General features: G+C 32.9%; 1 protein-coding gene across 1 annotated transcript in view; it reads left to right on the top strand.

Annotated features, from left to right (window-relative positions):
* Positions 1–21,878, top strand: part of LOC130622585 (transcription termination factor 2-like) — a 28,937-nt gene extending 7,059 nt beyond the window's left edge. The window contains exons 5-24 of the mRNA XM_057438060.1: positions 8,120–8,734; positions 8,800–8,914; positions 9,151–9,358; positions 9,460–9,599; positions 9,887–9,970; positions 10,889–11,051; positions 11,423–11,513; positions 11,836–11,992; positions 12,516–12,739; positions 13,344–13,435; positions 14,156–14,384; positions 14,798–14,896; positions 15,365–15,409; positions 15,494–15,552; positions 15,681–15,770; positions 17,287–17,347; positions 19,938–20,020; positions 20,457–20,531; positions 21,101–21,184; positions 21,424–21,878. Of these exons, the coding sequence (XP_057294043.1) occupies positions 8,120–8,734; positions 8,800–8,914; positions 9,151–9,358; positions 9,460–9,599; positions 9,887–9,970; positions 10,889–11,051; positions 11,423–11,513; positions 11,836–11,992; positions 12,516–12,739; positions 13,344–13,435; positions 14,156–14,384; positions 14,798–14,896; positions 15,365–15,409; positions 15,494–15,552; positions 15,681–15,770; positions 17,287–17,347; positions 19,938–20,020; positions 20,457–20,531; positions 21,101–21,184; positions 21,424–21,484 (2,775 nt within the window). The 3' untranslated portion in view covers positions 21,485–21,878. The remainder of the gene's footprint in view (positions 1–8,119; positions 8,735–8,799; positions 8,915–9,150; positions 9,359–9,459; positions 9,600–9,886; positions 9,971–10,888; positions 11,052–11,422; positions 11,514–11,835; positions 11,993–12,515; positions 12,740–13,343; positions 13,436–14,155; positions 14,385–14,797; positions 14,897–15,364; positions 15,410–15,493; positions 15,553–15,680; positions 15,771–17,286; positions 17,348–19,937; positions 20,021–20,456; positions 20,532–21,100; positions 21,185–21,423) is intronic.
* Positions 21,879–22,142: the final 264 nt, after the last annotated feature.

Genomic DNA, 22,142 nt, shown 5'->3' with positions numbered 1-22,142 from the left:
ACATTTCAGTATATTAGCTCTTTTTAACTTAATACATTTAAATGTTATGTTGGGGAGCTAAGAGAAACCGTCCTTTTCGAATTTTTCAAGAAGAAAAATGTAACAATTTTTATCTTCTGCTCTGTGTTCGAATCGTGATTCATTCATTGGTTTCAGAGGGTCAGAGCACACGTGCGAGTGAGTTGTCGTTTTTTTTATCAGTTTGATTCTTTTTTTAAGTATGTTATGAGAAACATAAACATGCTGAACCTATACCCGAAGAAAAGTTAAAATAGGGAGTTAATAAATTTTAGATATTTCTATTAACTATGATAAATCATAGTTAGAAATATCTAAAATTTATTTTGTAAGACATTTTATTTTGTAAGGGAATAAAAAAAGTGCGAGAATAAAAAAGCGCGGAATAAATTAGAACAAATTCTTTTTCAAACAATATTAAAATAAAAACTTAAAATACGAAGACAAGTCAGAATAAGGAGCTAAAAAATTTTATCTGAAATTTCCACGGTTTTAGGAAATCAATCATCTCAACATTTTACGTTATGCACGTTTTTTTTATAAGAAACCAGTCCATAAATACGTAGCTAAATACGTATGCAAAAACACTTTTACTTTGACCTTTCTGTGCCTAAGGTTTTTTATAGAATGCGAGAAAAAAAAAGTTCGGAACGTGAGAATTGACCTAAATAATTTCGTCTATTTATTTTATCAATCCGTGGTGTCCCTTATTTTCTGACTTGCCTTTCGACATTTTGAGTTAATGATTTCATTTAAAAGAAAACTGCTTCCTTCAGACAAAGACCTTTTTCTATTTATTTTTAAAGGCTGGCGGGTTGGAGATAATGAGCGTGATCTTGTTATTCTCACCTTTAATTGTTGATAACCTGCTGGGGTTAATTTACTATTCGGATAGGGGAAGTCGTGGTCATTGTAAATGGGAGCCTCATTTTCGATGTGATAACGTCGGATTTGCGCACGTCTACTCGTGGCGGGAATACCAACATCCACCTTGTTTTTGTTGTCAACTGACAAGGAGATTGTGTTTTCATTGCATAACTGCGCTAACTCATTAACCAAGTTAACTTGGGAGCAAGAAAAATGAAAATCTTCATGGATCTTTTTTTCTCCCGTGTTGCGCTTGGGCGGAACACGTGCATCAACCAACGATTTGTGACGCTTGCTCGAAGTGGTTTTTTTTCTCCTCGGTCTCATGAGGTAATGCACTGCGCTCTTACTCACATTTAACCCGAGCGTACTTTTTATGTGAGAGACAATATCTTTTAAGCTTACACCATTTGTGTACATAATACTGTCTCTGCGCCTCAAATGGGCCTCGGCCGAGTTCTGACTTATGTAGGATGCGATACATGGAACCAAGCCCGGATGTTGCTCGTGTAGCGCTGGTCTGCCTCGTTTTTTTGAAGCTAAAATAAGAAAAAGACTATTCTATAAATGCAAATAATGACGCGAGTGATTACTAAACAAGTTTATTAATGTTTATTTAGTAAAATCTGACTTGAGGCTGGCTATTCTTACTTTTGAGACTTTCAGTCTGTTTTATTCTTATTTTGTTCTTAATAGTAAGAACACGACTTCAGAATTTAGCCTCTATTTGTTCTTATTGATATATTTTTCCCAAAGTTTCTGAAATTTATGTATTTATATACATGAGATAATATGTTTAAGTCCAGCACAAAATATAAAAAATTCAAGCAAACAAAAAAAGATTACTGGAATACATTATTTTGTTCTTATAATCTGTGAAGGAATTCAGGTTGAGTACGTTTTTAATATGTTCTTAATTATTGGCAAAATCTCAGCCTCAACGCTCTTAAAAACGCAGTTTTTATAAAACAAATCGCGTATTGAATTGACAAAATTGAAGGCTAAAGGAAAAAAGTTTATCCATTTGATTTTTTTTTGTGATAGTTTACAAAAAATGATTCAAATCTTAATCCATGGGCACTAGGCTGCTCAACTGAGTGTCTAAACAAGCGGCTATCTAATTTGTCTGAAATCATTTTACGTAATGCAACCGCACGTCACACAGTTTTTTTGCGGAACATTATTTGCTTCTGACAAGCCGTTTCTGTCACATAAAATTGTTAATAATTTTTTTTTTGCAATGTGCAGCCCACCATAATCAATTGTATAAGTATAATTATACATTAAGTTAATATAACAGTGCAAGTTGACAAAAATAATAAAGCAAAAATAGTTTTTTTTCGTAATTTTCAGAAGCAATATTGCAACAAACTTCAATTGCTATTATTTACTTCTTATGCTCACACCGGCATGTGCGAAGAGAAAAGTTAAAATAGTGAGGTTTTTCGAATATTTGTGTGTTGTTGGTAAAAAAACAACAAATCTTTTAAAGATTTTGCATCATCGAGCTTTAAATTTACGAATAAAGAAAATATATAGTTTTATAATTATAGTAGTTTTTTTCTCATGACTACGGAAAAATCACAAGATAAATTGGGCAATTATATATTTTTTTGTTTTCAAGACCGTTGCTGAAAATTTTACGACGAGATAAAAATAAATATTTACCGCATTGTAAAATTTCGTTGATGTAATCTTCATTTTCATCATCGGACAAAGAATCGTCCGTAAACAACCAATCTAGGTCGCTGTCGCTATCTGAAATATCTGAATACATTAAAACCACTTTAAAAAACACTAGCTTTTTAAATAAATTTTCGTGTTTAAGAAACCCTGTCGTCTTAGTTCGTCTCAATTCGTCTCCGTGATTTTACCGCAGCGTCTTAATTCGTCTCAATTCGTCTCCGTGATTTTACCGCAGCGTCTTAATTCGTCTCAATTCGTCTCCGTGATTTTACCGCAGCGTCTCAATTCGTCTCAATTCGTCTTAAAATATTCTGTTCCACTTTTTTTATTCTGAGACGAATTGACAAAATATCGTCTCCTGATATTTATGAGACGATTTTTAAATCGTCTCAATTTCAATTAAGAACAAAACGAGACGAATTTTTTTTAACTTTTTCGTCTTATAGCGTCTCGTTAATGGGACGAAATTTGTGGACGATCCCTTAAACAGGTGGACCCAAATTTATTGTGAAAGTGATTTATATTAGCATTACAACAGCTTTCCATTGTTTATTTACAGGGATCCCAAAGTTGGACTTACCTGAAATTACGAGAAATTCCCAACAACATATTCTCTATTTGTTAAAAGTTCACGTGACTCCAGATATAGCTGTTTAAATATTTATCTTTGACCTTTTTCTTTGTTAAAAGTTTTCATACCAGTGGCACGTGACCCTGTTACGTAATATTAATGTGAGGCTCAAATTAATGACTTTCATTCAGTATGATTAATAACTTTCATAGCCAAAAACAATTATTATGCCTTTGCAAAAAAGTTAATTATTTAACCTATTTTCCAAAAATTAAACCTATTTTCCAAATCAATCTCTGTAGGAATAGTTTGTTTTTTGAGTAATGAAATTTTTTTGGTATTTCCAACCTCATTTCCAGGTCTAAGTCACTCTGGATGATATAGGGATAAAAAAACAATAGAAAAGAACTGCTGAAGGTCACTGCTTCAATGCATCCCACATCACAGTAGGAGACAGAAGTTGCTGTCTAATTAAAGTTTTTTTTCTTATGGTATTTTTCCAAGATGTAGGACGAACATCAATGCCACAGGTTTAACCTCGTCCCCGAGCTTATTTACTTCTGAAATACATTGCACTTTTACAAACCACGTAAGGCTGGGTTGTCACACTGTAAATGCTTTACAAATTGCATACACTGAAACATTTTTTATAATCATTAATAACAAATTGACATGCTTTTTCTTCATTTTCATTAATTAAAGATGTATGTTAATTCGTATCAGTTTGAACCAACTGATAAAAATAAAAGAACTTGTGTAGAATGTGACCATGAGTGGGAGGATGTTGATGAAGACAAAGAAGTGGATAACGATATCCAAAACATTGCCATAAATCAAAGCACACGTTTGGTGCAAATGCTTATTATGCAGAAAGATGCCAGTAAATAGCGAATGTCTGTGTTGCACAGAAATCGATGAAATTAAATTTAGAAAACTTTCACCAGGTAAACAGTATCCTTTCGCAATGTGTTAAAAATGCGCTTTAGTGCATATTTTGCTATCTCAAAAGATCCTGTTTCAGACAGCAGTATTTCCTGACAATTTAATTTCTGATAACGGACTTTTATTACTAGAAGTAAAATGTATTACTCAACACGAAGGATTCGAAGTGGTGTGTTTAAATCATTATGTACTATGGTCTGAAATGGTTAGCCTCAATGACCGAGAGGGTTCCTGGTTGTCTTCCGAAAAAAATATTCCAAATAGGTAAACATTCAAGTTAGGTAAAGCCTAATTCAAAAAAGATATGTTTGTGGGTAAAAACTTTCCTTTTCTTTATAGAACATATAGGTATGCTGCTTACCGACAATTTAGCTGGTTTATATGCCTGCGCTGTCTCTAAAATCAGAGATACTTTTCCTGAAGCTGATGGGAAATATGTTTACTTTAAAGGCAAGCACGAGGGTGCTAATGCAGTTTCTGAGCTTGTTGAAGTTTGGAAGTTTATAGGTGGAGTTGACGAAGATTAGTAAATTTTTGTTATAGTTCAATTATTAGTGAAACACAAAAATTGTTTGTACAAAGGTTTTGAAAATACAGTGGACTCTCTTTATCTTGACCTTTCAAAGGACTGAATAATTTTTCCAGATTGGGAGAGTTCGAGAAAGATATAAATATAACATTAAAGTTACTTAATGGTACTAAGATTAGGGTATTTAAGATAGAAAAAAAGTCCATTGTACTGCATAATTCAAATAAAAATTTAAGATAATCATGACTGTCTCTCCCTTGTGCAATGATATTGTCTCTATCTTCTCGATCTTTCAGTGCCAATACCCTTTTTCTTGGTTTACCTTTCTTCTTCCTTGCCCGGCATCATCACCATCAGGTGATCGCATCTTTTCTTAGCATATATTTTATAAGCAACTAATTTTTTGAATTTTGAAAGATTCTGGCTTGATTTTGACAAGTGTTAAAATTTGTATCTAATGCCTCCAAGTACGCACCAAGTACATATAGTCTTGTTTAAAATGGTACTGCTTTTTAATGTATTTCAATAATAAGGTACTGGTTTGTCACTCCCTCCCACAAACCATTTCTTTCTCTCAGCCTTTTCAATTGGGATAGTGTTGTGTTCACAACACTTGAAGTACTTACAACCACCCCATTCATACCCATTTACGGTATGATAAATGATTGAAGAAAATTGGTCATAAAAAACCTGAGGTTTTTTTGCAGCTGTTGTTACACTCCACCAACAGTGGTTCACTATTGAAGGAACCCATTCCAACAAGCTGTCTCTGGATTTTTTTTTTTTTTGATGCGTTGCTCATTTTTTGCAGATTGTATTGGCAATATCCTATTGGTCAAATTGATGGCTGATGTTCAAGCTGATGCTTGTCCATTGAGACAATGCCAATCGTAACACCTTCTTTTTTCAATCTTTTTAGCAATCATTCGTAACCTTCCTTTTTCATGCCATTCTAATTATTGACTTGTGTAACGGGAAAAAGGACAGTGTCATTTGGTAGTATACGGTATCAGATAAAAAGGTCAAGTTCACAATCCATGCCAAACACTTAAACTTGGCGATAGTCTCTGAGTGGTTAAATGGAAAATAATCTTTTCCATCACTATGGTTACATACAACTGATTCATCTAATTCAATATCTGATTCGCTATTTACAAATTGTTCTTACATACAAAAAATGGTTTTGTTTACAGAAATGTCTTTGTTTACAGTTTATTCAATATTTACATTTTAACTCCAATTTGAATTCCTCACAAATCTTGCCTACCTTGTTTACCTTCGCCCTTATCACTCCCTTCTCCCTCATCACTTTCATCACTATCTTCACCCTCATCACTACCTTCACCCTTATCACTACCTTCACCATCATCACCCTTATTACCACCTTCACTCTTATCACTACCCTCACCCTCATCACTTTCATCACTACCTTCACTCTTTACAAGCTCGTGAGCTTGTATTAAAACGCAAATGTGTCCTACAAGAATGGAAATTTTTGCCTCTCTGAGCACCGACACGGGAGTCGTTGTGTGTTCGAATCTCATCTTGGTAACTATTTTTACTTTTTTTTTCTTTTTTCTTTTTTAAAAAGATAAGACAAGTGTTCAAAACACTTGTTTAACTAACTAGTAAATAAAGGTGTTTCCACCAAACTTTTTAAAAGTGAATGTAGGCAGAATTAACTCAATTAATGAATTTCGCAAATTTTGGGGTTTGTGGGTTTGTGGTCTTTCTTCTTCCTGTCAGTCGGTTCACCCAAGACGGACCCATCGAAAATTAAAAGTTCGAGGAATTTTCCGTTCAGGAAGGTCTCACAAATCAATTTTGAAAAATAAGTGTGTAACAAATATTATTGCGTATCTGAATAGTAAAAATGTCGTGTCTAACTTCGTAACAAAAATCCCAATTTGATAGACAGCTTTTTGTAAACTTTATTCGCGAAGTTGTTTGCGTATATCATATGTCTTGTTTCACTAACTTCATTTTCATCGCTACCTTCACTTTCATCACTACCCTCACTATAATCACTGGCTTCACTCTCATTACTACCTTCACCTTTATCATTATCTTAACCCTCGTCACCACCTTCACTCTCATCACAACCTTCCCTCTCATCACTACCTTCACTCTCATCACTACCTTCACCCTCATCACTACCTTCACCCTTAGACCCTCATCACTACCTTCACTCTCATAACTACCTTTACTTATAACTATCCTCGCCATCCTCACTATGTGAAATTTCATCATTCTCCTGATGAACGATGCTTTCACATTTATCACTTGAAATGATTTTGCTTGAAAATTAGAACGCCATGTCAATTTCCTATTTTGTTTGGCTTTTTTTGGTGTTGGATATTTTCCTTTTTTTCTAATGTGGTTTTCCTTAACGTTAGTTGAGGCGTCAGCTATGTACAAAAAAAACTGGAAGAATCTGTTTGCATTCTAATAAAAATGAACTGTCAACTGTCAGTTTGGAGCGCTATAGAGCCAACTAATTCTCCTTCCAACAGTATACTAGAGTTTAATATGTCCGTCAGGGGATTGCTTTCATCAGTTAGCAATAACGAACTAATATCAACCTTGTTCTCAGGGGACTTGTCTTTTCCCAATGTCAATCTCAGCGCTTGTTGCCTCTTTATCGAGATAACGAGACAGATATATGGTTCATTCACCATTCTGATATTAAAGCAGAAACGAGGGAACGAGGATGGTATCCAACTAAGTTTTTGATTTTTTTAGTCGACACTTGAATCGGGATACGTAAAAACGTATGGTAACCATCCCAAACACAATTACTATATGAAATGAGACAAATGTTTTATGTTTCATCATAATGAATATGATGACTATTTTAAAACTTTCAGGTATAGTACTGGATCTTTTTTTTTTTCTAAACAATTTTTTTGAGGTTAAATGCAGTGTCGATGCATGCAGCACCTGAAAGCGAGGGAATATTTTTGGTATTGTACCCTTGATGAGGTTACGCCCACCCCTCTTCTTACAACCTGCGTTTCAAATAAAGTCCTTTGAAATAAAAATCACGACAACCTGTTTTTTAAATGAAAGGCCCTTGATATATAAATCATTCACATTTAACTTTTCGATTGATTGCTTAGATATGAAAAAATGATCTGTACGATTATTATTTTTTGTAAAAAATTATTTGCAGAGAACTTTATGCAGAATTATTTTTAATTTTTAAAGAAAAGTGGTCGTTTGTAAAGGTATCTGTTTTGATTATGACAGCTAGTAATAGTGTTACTTACAAAATAAACGTAATTGGCTCACATGCCACTAAAAAAGACTAGAGCTAGTATGAAAATTTTTAATGGCGAAAAAGATAGCCAAGATGGTGGTTAATCAAAAAAAAAAATGTTTAAAAAGCTATATAACCGGAATCACATGAATTTTTAACAAAAACGTGAATATGTCATTGGGAATTTCAGGTAAACTCCATTTTGTAAAAGTACATCGGGATCCCATTAAGTGTTTCTCTTGTCTAGGATGGTGTGGTGAATCCTAGGGAGAAACTGAAAGACATTAAAAATTATGCACACACTTTAAAAGAGAAACAGAAAAAGGTTTTTAATGCATTTGAAGGTCAACAAAAAAGAGTAGAATCACATTATTTCAAGGATAAAACGACTGTGGAGCAACAAATAATCGAAAGTCAACAATCAAAGCAATTACAAGGTGACCATCACTCCCACAGTTCTTTACAAGACAGTCATGTAGAGGAATCTAAAGTGTTTCACATACCGCGGGATAGTTGTTTATCAGAAAGTGCCGTAGAACACACTACTAAACTCAGTGAAGAGAATTTGGCTGACCTTGATACGTCTCGCTCAGTTTTTCATATTCCAAGAAATGCGCGTATCAGTGACGTTTCAGAAAATAGCTCAATGAATTCCAGTGCATCATCAAATAAAAGTGCAACATTTGATTCAAATCCTACAGATAAAAAATCAAGTTCAAACACAATAGAAATTATAAGTAGTGATGAAGAAGATGAGGTAAAATCAGAGAATACAATGGAATACCACACGTCAAGTAATCCTGCAAAAAACATTCTGCATGGAACAATTGAGTCAATTGAGCTTGAAATCAAAAAACAAACTGTAAGTCATTGATAGAGGTACTTTAGACTAAATCAGTGTCAGTAATTATATTACATTATTTTTAGAATTTGTTACAAAAGATTGGTCCACATGCTCCTGATGGAGGACAAAAAATAAGATCCAATATTGACTTATTGAATTCAAAATTAAGGGAAATGAAAATGCACGGACATCAAAAAGGTGTGACACATCAGTTCTGTCATGTCAATGTATTAATCAAAATCAGCTAGAAGTGATACTGCTTCACTATAAAAGATTTAAATATTGAATGATTTTACTTCTAATCTCTATTTTTTCAGTTCATAATTAATTTTATTTTGTTTCTACTTTTTTCTGAAATGACAAAAAAAATTTTGGTTTTTGTAACAGAAACGGGAAATTTAACATATATACCATAGATGTTTGTTTTGTTTCAGTATTACCGCAAGCTCCACTGAAGATTGCCTTGCCATCAATGGCAGCTCCAGTACCACATTCTGTGATAAACATTGGATATGACCATCCAGGAAGTCTGTATAATTTAGCTCAAAACCGATCAGCCCCACTTTTTGGTGGCCGAATGACAGAGACCAGACTAAAAGAAGTCGGTAGGATTACAAAAGGAGCAATTGAACAGCTGCACAAGTAAATTCAAATTTTAAACCTCTGAAATACTTCTACTTTTAATCTTTTTAGAGTTTACTAATTTAGGAGAACTTCTACAGCATTTATCGTTTTATTTGCAGGTCACTTGATACTTGTCCTGCTTCTGCAGAGGAAGCAGAAGACCCGATTGGCTTGTGTGTGACATTAATGACTCATCAAAGACAAGCAATGGCTTGGTTGCTATGGAGAGAAAAACAAATCCCCTCTGGAGGAATACTTGGTATGTGTTTGGTAGACTTTTACCTGTTTTTGATGTTTTGATGTAAAAAAATTGTACTTTAATTATTATGTCTTGAACTAGCTTTGTTTTTCTGAGTTTTTAGGTTTTAACAATCATGATTAGAGCATCTCAATGCTTTTAATAATCTCCTAATTTCTTCAGAAATAAACAACGCTGTTCATCAACAGTACATTAACTAGAAAGAAAATCGATTGTCACCTTTCTAACTGCCTTTTTTCTATCTTTGATTTGTAATAGCTGCTTTTTTTACAAACTTCTGTGCCTAGCTGACGATATGGGACTTGGAAAAACATTAACCATGATCTCACTTGCCTTAAAAAGCAAACAAGACAATACTAGTAAAATTCAAGGTGAGTTAGATCATAAATCTATCTTAACATTGCTGGCCGAATTGGGGACTCCTAAATGTTAGTGCTGATTTGGCCTTTTTTGATTTTTTGCAATTGTTGTTTAAAAGGCTTAAAACTTAGTACCCAGGCCTTAAGTAATGATTTAATTAAAAGGTTACTGATGTGGCATCTTTTCCAATGACGTCATCAAATCCCGAAAAATATAAAAATACCTTAAATTTGAGATTCTTACAAGATTTGTGTAATTACCTCAAATTTAGTCACCTTAAAGACAAAGAAAAAATACTGCTAAGGAATTGCTATAAACATGATAAAATAAGTTTTCAGAAAATTTTTTTTCCTTAATTTCACCTAATTCAAATATTTGCCAAAATTTCAAATATCTTGCTTATTTTTAAGAAAAAATTTTTCTGAAAGATTAAAGCTAAATAAAAGTTAGGAAAAGGATAACAAAATTTCAAGGTGTAACTAGAGACATGTAAAAGTTATGAAAAAAGTTATATAGGAAGGAGGATGAAGTATGAATTAGGTTAAGGGAAGATGGGAGAGAAATTTTGGAAAATTTATTTGTGCCATTAATAACCGTGAAAATATTTTTTTTGTAGAAAAATTTTTTGTAATTAGGGTCCAACTTCAAATAAGAAGAAAGTTCCATAAAAAGTGTCTTTCTGTGAGGTGAAATTGTTTTAAACTTAAACTGTTTGTAATTTTAAATTATGAAATTAGGTGACTTTCTAAAGACTAAATATTTACAATCCCTAAGACTTACATTGGTTTCCATATTGTATTCTTCCTGAATTAAGGGAGTGTGCCATATTTATTACCAATTTATCAAGAAAACTTTTACCAGTGTCTGTAATTTTAACACTCTTGTGTTACTGAGTCCATTGCTGGATCTTTAACATTTCTGTGATTTAGAACTAGGGTCGGATTCAACATTGCAGTTTTCAAGATGTACTGTGGTGATATGTCCGGCTTCACTGGTTCATCAGTGGCACAAAGAAATCGAGAAAAGAGTGAAAAAACTACAATTGCGTGTTTGTTTATATCATGGTTCTAACAGAGAAAAAAGAGTGAAAAGGTATACTGTCAATTTTTTAATATAAGAAAAGAGTAAAAGGTATACGGCGTTCATTTGAGGTTCACTTTTAGAAAAGAGATGCAGTGTCTCCTTGTTTTTCACATCAATTTGTATGTTACAATGTAATTTTTATCTTTTAAGTCTGTTTTGGTGACACTGAAACTTTAAGTGTACCTCAAAAATTTTTAAGTATATGGTAAATTTATTTGTAGATTTTACTACCCTACTCTTATAAAAAACGGTGGTTGGAGAACGCATCTGTGAGACATTGTAGGAACCATAAAGCCTCTATGTGAAAACTTCTGCTTGAGTTTCCGCCGCAAAGAGGTTTCTTCCTCGTAGATATTTTCAATGTAAGGTTTCGTTTTTAGATTAGCAGCTCATGACATTGTTCTAACTACGTACAACATAGTTAGTATAGAAGGCAAACCATTTGTTGAAAAGGAGAAGGAAAAACCAAAGGTATGTCTGTTCCAATTTCAATTTGGATATCTTTTTTTTTGTTTTTTGTAATAAAAATCCACTTTATAACCTATAACATTTCTCATGTTTTATAAAAACAATTTAAATGTATTGAAGATATTATTTCGGTTTGTCTGTTCAGTAGAATTTAAATGTATTTTGTATGGTCTGTTTTGTGCTATGTAACCAAGGATTTTTACGTTGTTAAAATGGATGTGTGTGACCAAAGAATTTCTATTGAAATCTGATTGGGTAGATTGATCTTTGAACTCAGATATATCAAACACATTAGATAATAGGTATACTGGTTTTGTATAATTAGGCTGGCTTATCAGAATGGCTAGATTCCACTGCTCCGAAGAAACTGGAAGAAGGACCCCTGTTTAAAATATTTTGGAGGCGTATAATATTAGATGAAGGTCACAATATTAAAAACCACAAAACTGCTACCTCTATAGCTATCTGTGCTCTTGAAGGAGGTAAGTATTGTGGAAGGGTGAAGTATTGAAGTCAAATTATTGCCTGCTTTTATACAATACAGACATAATTTAATGATTGATCAACCTAAGGACACCATGACATATATCAGTCAACGATTCTGAAGCATAGTATATAGAGCTGTTTGTATCTTGCTGTAGTACCATACGTATAGTACATATACTTTTTTTAAAAATAACTTGACTTTTGACCTGGCACCAGAGTTCTTCAAAAAACCTGTAAACTGATACAAAAATTGCTTAATGATTGCTTAACAGTTGCTTAGAAAAGTATCAAAAAATATGGGACAATAAAATTATAAACAATCCTGCTATAGTAAGGCTTATACGAATACAAAAGTTGCTTAGCAATTTTGCAGATTTTGGTACAGTTGCTTATATAAGCTGGCTGCTTATAAAAAAATATGTGTGCGGCATGATACTTAGGGTTATGCTATCAGCAGAAAATACTTGACACAAAATCGTTCTATATAATTTCTTAAAATTTGTTGAATTCAACTTTTAGAGAGTCGTTGGATAGTAACAGGAACCCCTATACAAAACCAAACGATGGATTTGTACTCACTTGTAAAATTTCTTCGAGTCTCTCCCTTTGACGAACTAAAAGTTTGGAAGAGAGAGGTGGACAATAAGAACGCGAGTGGAACGAAAAGAATGAATTCTATTGTCAACAGCATTTTGTTGCGCCGTACAAAAGACCAAACTGATTCAAAGACAGGCAAACCCATAGTAAGTAGCTTGTCTGTAAGATTTTATTCTGTCCAAAATTCTGTCTAAGGAAAGAAATTTTCGTAGAATTTAATTTTGCGGTTGACATACGCACTTTCGCTGAATTATTTTGGCGACTCAAGGTTTTCATTAAAATATAAAAATGAAAATCGAATGTTTTTTATTTTTATATTTATATATATAAACTAATTTGTTTTTTTCTGTAACATCCCACTAGGTATTAGAATTTGAATTTTGCCGATTTTAATTTTTCAATTTTGTGTCAAAATCGCGAAAAGAAGTTCTCTGAAATGTTTTTTGACAAAAGATTTCCTATTATTATTTAATTGTTTCTGTAGAATATCAGCTGCTTTTTGATCGTGTTTTTGCAGTATTAAAAATCTGATTTTTTCTTGTACTTATTCAAGACTTATTCCAAACTTTTAGTTCATTAGGATGAACTAAATCTAATTCTGCACAAAGTAGCTTCTTTGAATTTGGTGATTTCTCGAATTTCGTAAAAAGTGTGAACCAACAGTTCGTTGCTATTGTTTTCCTTAGGACATCTATCTGTTAGCTTTTTTCCATATGTTTTTTACAGTCCTGAAAATCTGTTTTGTTTTAGGTGTCGTTACCGAACCGCAGTAGTGTTTTGCACAAACTAGAATTATCAAAAGATGAAATGGCTGTTTACGAAGTCCTCCAAAAATTCTCGAAGTACGTATCCTAAATCTCAAAATAAAAGCTTGGACCTTCATGACTTTTCTATATCTATTTTTCCTCAAGTTTTCCTTGGAGGATCTTATTTGAGGCCGGAAATTGTGTTATGGAAATGTCGACAAACAGACCCTAGTTTTATAAAATTTTACATAAAGTTTATAGACTCTAAGAATTTAAAAGAACAGAAAGAGGGTAAAAGAAAATAAACTTGGGTAACTAACATGTCTACTTTCATTTTTATCTTTATCTTCAACCTCGTCCCCAGGACTTTTTAAATATAAAAAGCCTAACAATCCTGGGGACGAGGTTGCTCTATCTGTTATTGTTACACGAGCGGTAATTTGACAGGTTGTCAGGCGTTCATTAAAGCCGTTTTTGTTTACCAATTAAGAAATTATTCTGGTCTTTTATTTAATATGGCATTTGGTGATTCGCGAAATCATTAGAATACTTAAATCTCCCTTAAATTTTGCGCGCCTTAAATTTCACGCGCTTTTGATTTTCATGCCTTTACTTTTCGTGCATCCATCATTCCGCCAAATTTTGCTAACAGTTCGTGTTGTATGTTGTCTATTTTTGGTTCATAAACGTTAGATGTTAAAACCTGCCAATATTTCTTGCATGTCCCAGCCTGCAGTGCATTTTGTAACCTATTTTTCAATAAGATGGGATAAAATGGGATGAAAAGAAAAATATCAAATATAAATTTTTTTTTAGGAACATGTTCACACAATTTTTGGACACTCGCCATGGCGGTCACTCCACAACGTCTCAACCGAGAAGATCTTCTAGTGATGAAATGCCGACCACTGTTCTGGGAATGGATATTGACAAAGCTCTGTCTGTGTTTGGCTTAAGAGGTGTGAACGCTGTAAATGCTGGATGTCTTCTAGTGCTTGTGTTAAGATTGCGGCAGTGCTGTGGACACCTCAGTTTAATGTGTGATGTAAGAAATTCTCTCATTAAGATACAATGAAAAAATATGCTCTGTGGTAGAGTGTTGTGTTAAGGTTGGCTAGGAGATGATTCATTCAGTAAACGCCAGGAAATGTTTGATATTTTTTTAGGTCGTGGAAGTTTTTTAAATTTGTTCGGCTCATGAAACTGTTTTAATTTATTGTATTCGTTCAAATGTTTCAAATTTTCTACACATAAGAAGTTCATGGTTTATTGGAAAGACGTTTTATTCAGGATTCAGACAGACCCTGGAAAATTTACCTATTTGTCACCTTTTTGAAAAAAGGAGAGCGGTTATGGCAGAGTTTAAATTATATTCGAGACAACATATAATGTGTTGTCTTTTTATAACATTTCTTGAAAATGGAGTTATCATGATCTTACGAAAGTAATTTTTTATAGGCTTTGGATAGTGAATTATGTAAAACAGAAGGTATCGATTTACCATTGGATGAACAGTTTGGAAATCTTTCTATTGATGCAGATAGTCCATTGTTTAAAGTAAGTGCTTTTTTCTGTAGTATCAATACAAACGTACGATCATTTTGAAGGTTCAGTATATTGCTACCAAGAATATTTAGACTGGGTTACGAAATGATTCAATAAGCTCATCTCCGCAATTTTAAAGAATGGCGTGTAATAAACGGACCATTGAAAAGGTCAAGGTGCAAGAAATTATACACACTGTAGAACCATATAGACATCTAGACAACCTGTTTTTTCCGTAGATGCCATCAGTGTAAATTTTTTTGCGATCGTTATAACAGTCCAGAATAAGGAAATACAGCTACCAAAAATATTTAGGCTTAAGATTAAATAAAGTGAAGGCCTTCAGGAAAATATTAACATTGTATCTTTGACATATTTTTATTTGAAGACTTTTTACTTTATTACCAGTAACTAGCTGTATCGTTTATATTTGAACTAAAAAAAATAGTTCTTGTGACTTGTTTTTTTTTTATTTAATAGGAAAGTCGACCAGTTCAACTGCAGCCAACTTATAAGAGTACCAAGGTACGTTTTATTTTCCCAACGAGTTTACGGAATTTGAAAAAAATCATAGTGACTCGTCACTAATTTGATTGTTCATCTATTTAGATATCAGCATTACTGGATTGTCTCAGAGAGATAAGTAAAAAACCAACTGAAGGAAAAAGGTAGATTTTTATGTGCTTCAGTCTATATGCAGTTAGTTATAGTTCTATGCGGTTTTTATTCCACATGTTGAAAAAAGGCTGTTTTAAATAGTGTTGTTGTTTTATGCGGTTCGCTTTTTTTATTTCAGCGTTATTGTATCGCAATGGACTCGCATGCTAGACACAATAGCGTATCATTTGAAGAATGAAGGATTTAACTTTGAGTTTATTACTGGAAGGTAAGGGTATGATTACACGCCAGCCCAAAATGTTTAACGGAATTACCACAGCTATTAAATTATGGACATTAATGAAAGGAGACCCCTCCCTACTTTCTTTTTTGTAAACGATTTCAATTTGTGTGTTGTTTGGTTCTATTGTTTTGTATAAATGTAGTTTTGTGTTTGTGCTAAGTGAGAGTTGGACAGGCGACGTGTTTTTTTAATCACCTAAAGTTCATGTTTAAGGTTGGATTCAGCATAAAAAACAGTATTTCTTTTCTCGCCCAGATAATTCTGTTTTTAAATTTCGAATTTTCTTTTTCCCAGTTTTTATGCAATTTTTACTGTAATTTCCTAAAGCATGTGAAAAATCCTTTTAAAAAGTAATCAAATCTACTTAAATTAACTGTTAAAAAAAGACCCACTTAACATTATGAACGTTAACTTAATTTTTGAAATGTCTAGGGCGCGAAGATAAAGTGTTTATATAAAAACTTTACTTCTTTATGCTTCAAAATATGTTTTTTTCTGTGATATTAAAGGGGCTACGAAACGTCTGTCGGTTTTCGACTTTAGTGACTCCACAAAAGTCGAGCTAACAGCGCTGGAAAAGTTTATGGTCACTGAGGACAACAGCAACAAATGTAACTGAAAACAAAAGAAATATCCATATATTGGATATCCATAGTTTATTCGATATAAGCACTTACCTTGTTTTTAACTCAAACTTTCTAATAAAATAAACTTCAAACTTTTTAACTTGCTAGCTAGATATATCCTTCGGAATTTTGCATAGAAACATATAAGTTTGTTGTACATAGAGCCAGTCCAAGCAAGAACAATGACTTTAAAATCTTTTTTGAGGTGTTTATTACTTTCTAGTAACATAGCATTTTTAACAATACAGCTCCTCGCGTTGTCTCTATTCCCTCGTCAAAACAAACCTTCGATTTATTGATATTTAATATATTTTAAAAAAGAATACTGAAGGAAAATTTTTCTTTTTTTTTAGAAAATAAAAATAAAAAAAGTGGCAAAATTCATCATAAAAAGTAATTATAAACAGGTTGTCTAGACGTCTGTGTGGTTCTAAAGTGTGCATAATTTCTTGCACCTTGACCTTTTGAGTCGTCCGTTTATTACACGTTTATTCTTTAAAATTGCGGAGATTGAGCTTATTCAATCATTTCGTAACCCCTTTAATCAACAGCTACAAAACTCTTCGTCCGCAAAATCTTCATCCGAAAGGTTGAAGTCCGCGTTCGCCTCTTCGACATCAGAGTTCGTAGATTTCTCTAATTTCGTGAAATTCTAATTAACGCCCTTTTTTGCTATTAAGCGGGAGAAGGGTGTTCATTAGAGCATTTACGGTATATCCAAAAGTGTCTTGCGACTGACATTAAGCTTTGTTAAGTTGTTTCTTATTGTAAGCTTCCTTTGTTGTATAAACAACAAGTAAATTTAAGTTTTGTTAACGGTATAGTTACATGAAGGCTTTTTAACTCACTTTGTTTATACTTGCGCTTTATTCTAGTGTGAACGCGAAAAAACGATCGGAGTTAGTGGAGTTGTTCAATACTGAGAGAAATCCACAGGTGTGTAAGAATGAAAGTTTCTTTTTTCGTGTTATCTTGTTTCAGGAAATTAACGAGGCATAAAATTAACGCGAATTTTTAAACTTTGCGTTAATTAAATGCCCCTTGTTAACGTAACGTAAATATACAGGACGTTAAAAGAGCTACTAGATAATTTAAAACCTATACTGATAATGGGGATGCCCAAAAAGGTTTTATAAACAAATGAAGTATTTTTATATTTTATACTTTTTCTTTTTAATTTGAAAACCTGTAATTAAATTTAAAAATATATTACCAGCAACCGCAATACAATGCTCTTCCATACACGCATACGCCGTTCTCGTTTGATTGACGAAAAAAAAAGTACTCTTGTCCTAATACGGTTCACGAACTTAATGTGATTAAGTCAGGCTGCATGACAGCTGATATTAAAAATTTTTGAAGAAAGCACGAGAAACTGGTTGTTAGTAAGCTTATTCTCCAAATAAACCAGGGTGACCACTCCTCCTTAAAGGAGTGGTCCCACGAAATTTTCGATTTTTTTTATTTGTTCTTTGGATTCTCCGCTATTCAATTAGTATAAAGTTTTTATTCTTTTTTCGAAAAATTGTTTATTGATCTTTTAATCAATGCGCAAAGATTGTCTTTTTATTGAGACCTTTTGCTGTCACGTCATAATTGGCGATGTTAGTTTCGAGAGAGAGAGAGAAAGAAAAGCTTGATACTCAGATCACATATATGAACACAGACACAGCGAAGAAGAATTAGAGTATGATATTATTGAAGAAGAAAACAATTTTGGAGAAGATGAGGACGGTGATAATGAGATGGAAACCTTTGATGAGCTTTTTACAGGCACAGGGCTGCAACATTTTTTAATTCGAGACCAATAAATATAATGATAATAAAAACATTGTAACTGAGAGAGAAGCGATATTCTTAGTGAAACATTGGGAAAGTTTTCGTGTTTGGAGAAACGAATGGTGCAATTGTGATAACTGCAAGACTGAAACTAGGGAGATTGATTGTCTTTGTTGCACGGAAGTGGATGTATTAACAGACAAACAATTCCAAGGTATATGTGCTTAAACATATTTTTTTTTAAATATGATTAAGCTACATAAAAAGTATTGTTAAAATATGATATAATAATGATATGTATCGTACAAATATCCGTTGTTTTTTTAGGAATAAAATGTGTAACTGAGAATGAGGATTTCAAGCAACTTTGTCTCGTTTTAATATGCTTACACGAGATAAGAGGGAAATTTCTGCAAGACACGCCTACAAACAAATCTTTTCGGTTTGCTGCTTACAACCAAATTCATTTGGTTCGTTTTCTAACGACTTCGAAAAGGCAATCGCCGAGTTATACCGTCGCGTGTTGTATGAAAAATAAGACAAGTTTTCCCTGAAGAGGGTGGTGTCTATGTCCTTTACTCGGAAGAATAAACACAAAAATATATAATATATAATATGTGAAAATAAAATAAAATAAATATTTCTAATTATGAAATTACGATCTTGGATACCCCAGAATATCATTCTATTTGCTGAATTGTCTTAACACACAAAAAAATCATTCGCCAACTATGGCGTCACGGCTATTTAAACAGGATTGTAAAAAAGGGCCGAATAAAAGAAAAAAAAGAACTTTTTTTTAAAAAAAGTTTTTTATAATAATAAATAAAACATTTCCGATAAAATAAGATGAAATCATTTTTTTTGATTTTTCGTGGACCACTCCTTTAAATTCCTTAAATAACCCTAGAAAAAAAATCTCCTTAAAAGTACTTAAATGTACTTAAAAAAATTGAAATTTTAGCTATTCTCCTGGATTTCTCCTTATTTTTTAATTTTTCTGATCGTAACTTTTTTGGAAATGTGTTCATAGATTGTTCATCACCAGTGAAATAAGACATTTCTCTGTTACCTGAAATCCTATATTTTCCCTAGAGCATAATTTATATGTACTAGTCGTTAGCCCGTGGAAAAATCCACGGGTTCGCCCGTCACAGCTAAGCTACCATTTTGCGTGACAGACAGACGGACGGACGGACAGACGTATACGGGCAGTCACAGCTAAGCTACCATTTTGCGTGACAGACAGACGGACGGACGGACAGACGTATACGGGCATTATAATATAGATAATTGTATAATATGTATAATTTTCTCATCATAGAACATAGTATGTAACACAAAAACATAAAAAACTAAAATTGGTTTTCTCCGTAGTTTACAGCACAATATCCTAAAAAATGTCAATTTGTCTCCGTAATTCTCCTTAATGTCCTTACTTTTGATCTCATTTTATTAGTGGTCACCCTGTAAACATATATTCTAATTCGCGTTATTTTAGTGCTCTTTGTAAGTCAGTTACATCATAAATCACGTTAATCAAATTCTTTTTTATTAGTTGTTGTAGGCATTCGCGTCAATTTCCTTCGTGTTATTTCCGTGATCGCTAATTTTTTTGTCTCGTTAGTTTCCTGATATTATCTATTGTTCAAATAAATAGACAAATAAGATTTATTAATTTGTTATTTTGTTTCAACTGCATATCTTTAGAATTTATGTGCCTGAAGAAATATTTTTATTTATTTAGGTTATGTTAGTGTCTCTAAAAGCTGGTGGTGTTGGCTTGAATTTGATTGGTGGAAATAATCTATTTTTACTTGATCAGCATTGGTAATCTTTGGTTGATGGTTGCTATAGCTAAACTATTGTTCACACACAAAAAAATATTATGGTGGAGTGAAAGAGTTAATGTCTTGGGGCAGTCATAAACGCAATAAAATATAGACAAGATAGACAAGACAAAATTCAAATATTTTAAAAACAATTCTTGTTAACTCGTCACATTAACCTCTTATAATTAATCCCTACTGTCCCTTTTACATGGGTTTTGTTTCACGCACCCTAAGATGATTGAAAAAAATTGAAAAAAAGTTGCAATGTGTCTGAGCTGGTTGATGGTAAAGACGCACTTTGTTGTGTTAGCCTTTCAAGGTCTTGTTCCATTTTATTTTTTGGTTACATTCGTTTAGTACATCACAAAGAAACGTCCACTTCTTAAATCTAAAGAGATTTGAATTCGCCTGCATGTGTGTTTTGTTTATTTTAGGAATCCTGCTTTAGAAGAACAGGCGTGTGATAGGATATACCGAGTTGGCCAGAAAAAAGATGTCGTTATTCATAGGTAGTTAACCAAGTTAGCTTACAATCTACCACCTTTACATCAATCTATATGTTTTTTCAGAATGCATTTATGAAACTTTTAAAATGAAAATTTATGTTTTCTAGTTCGGAAAGATCAAGAAAATTTGTGGAATTTTGACTTTTTCTATTAACTCAAGATCGTAAAGTGCTCTCTTGGAATTTTCAACTGCAGTAAATTATGAATTTCGTTTCTATGTGCCTGAAAACCAATATTTTCAGGAAATAATAAAGAAAGTTCGTATTGATAACACACTGACTGAAAAATCCATCTATTTGAACGGCTAAAAAGCGTTACCACCACCTTAATCGCAAAAGTTTTTGCCCTCGAAATATGTTAAAATAAGGTTACTCGTGAAAGTTAATTTTCGCTCTTTTTGATTTCTATAATTTGTGTTTTCTAAATTAAAAAATATTTAAAAATGACATTGCTTATTGTAAAAGTCGGTTCTCTCGAAAGATTATTGAAAGTTATTTCTCGCGCAAAATTTTCAAACCACAATATCATTACTATATTATTTTTGTGAAGCGAGATATGTATTGCATTTTTAGATTTTTGTGTGTGAACACAGTTGAGGAGAGGATTGTGCAGTTGCAAGAAAAAAAGAAATCGATCGCCAACAGTGTTTTATATGGGTATGTTTCATTTGGTGTTATCTCAAAGCTAAATAATTTATTGTTGGGCAAAAATTGCGAAACATTTAATGAGTTTTTCAAAGTCTGTGGATTTAAAAAAAAAGCGGTAATTTTCCTTTTTCTTATATAAGGTCAGGAAATTGCCAAACAATTTTGTTTAGAAAAAAATTAATTTAAAAAAAACCTTGAAAAGGGATTTGCAAAAAATCGGAACTCTTTTTCTTTTCTTCATTTTTTAGTGGAAAATCACAGAAACTTACCCTTGATGATCTCAAGACAATATTTGGGTTATCGAGGTAACGAAATCAAACTATCGAGGCAATCATTGACCAGTGATGACTATGGGACATTTACAAATCACGTCCTTTCTATTTTTCGTTTTGTTCGTTAAAAAGTATCAACAAGTTGTAAAAATCCGTGTATAAGCCCACTTATAGACGACAAGTCCGGCGAATTCGTTGCTTTTTTAAAGGGATGCTTTATATTAAATTGTTGTACCCCAATTTGGCCTTAAATTAATACTTCTTTGTGTTCGCTCGTCTTGTAAACAAACATGCCGACTGAATCCTTCCCGACCTCTCTGTCCGTCGAGAAGGTTATTGACAAAAGTTGGCGCTAATTTTGTGTGTAGTTTTGTAATTTGTGTATAATCTATACATGTATTTATACGTAAAAAAATATTTTTTGTTAAAAAGTGTTTTTTTATTTTATTTGGTGGAATTTAACCCAGGTATCGATAATTGGGGAGGGTGTTAGGAAATGGATGTGGGTGTGTTTTCATCTAGGGCCTAAAATAGGAAGAGGGTCTGCACTTTTCAGAATTTTTTTATTTTTAATAAATTGAAATTGGTGGTACCCCTTTCCTTCCCTTCCTCCTCTCATAATGAGGTCATCAAGAGTAAGAGCTGTGACACGGCACTATCCAGCTACTATATGCAGCAGGTAGTTACAGTAAAAA

The sequence above is a fragment of the Hydractinia symbiolongicarpus genome, chromosome 12, assembly GCF_029227915.1.
Source record: "Hydractinia symbiolongicarpus strain clone_291-10 chromosome 12, HSymV2.1, whole genome shotgun sequence".
In the NCBI taxonomy this organism is placed as follows: Eukaryota; Metazoa; Cnidaria; class Hydrozoa; order Anthoathecata; family Hydractiniidae; genus Hydractinia; species Hydractinia symbiolongicarpus.
The sequence above is the reverse complement of the archived record's forward strand: the minus strand, read 5'-3'. Positions and strand labels throughout refer to the sequence as shown.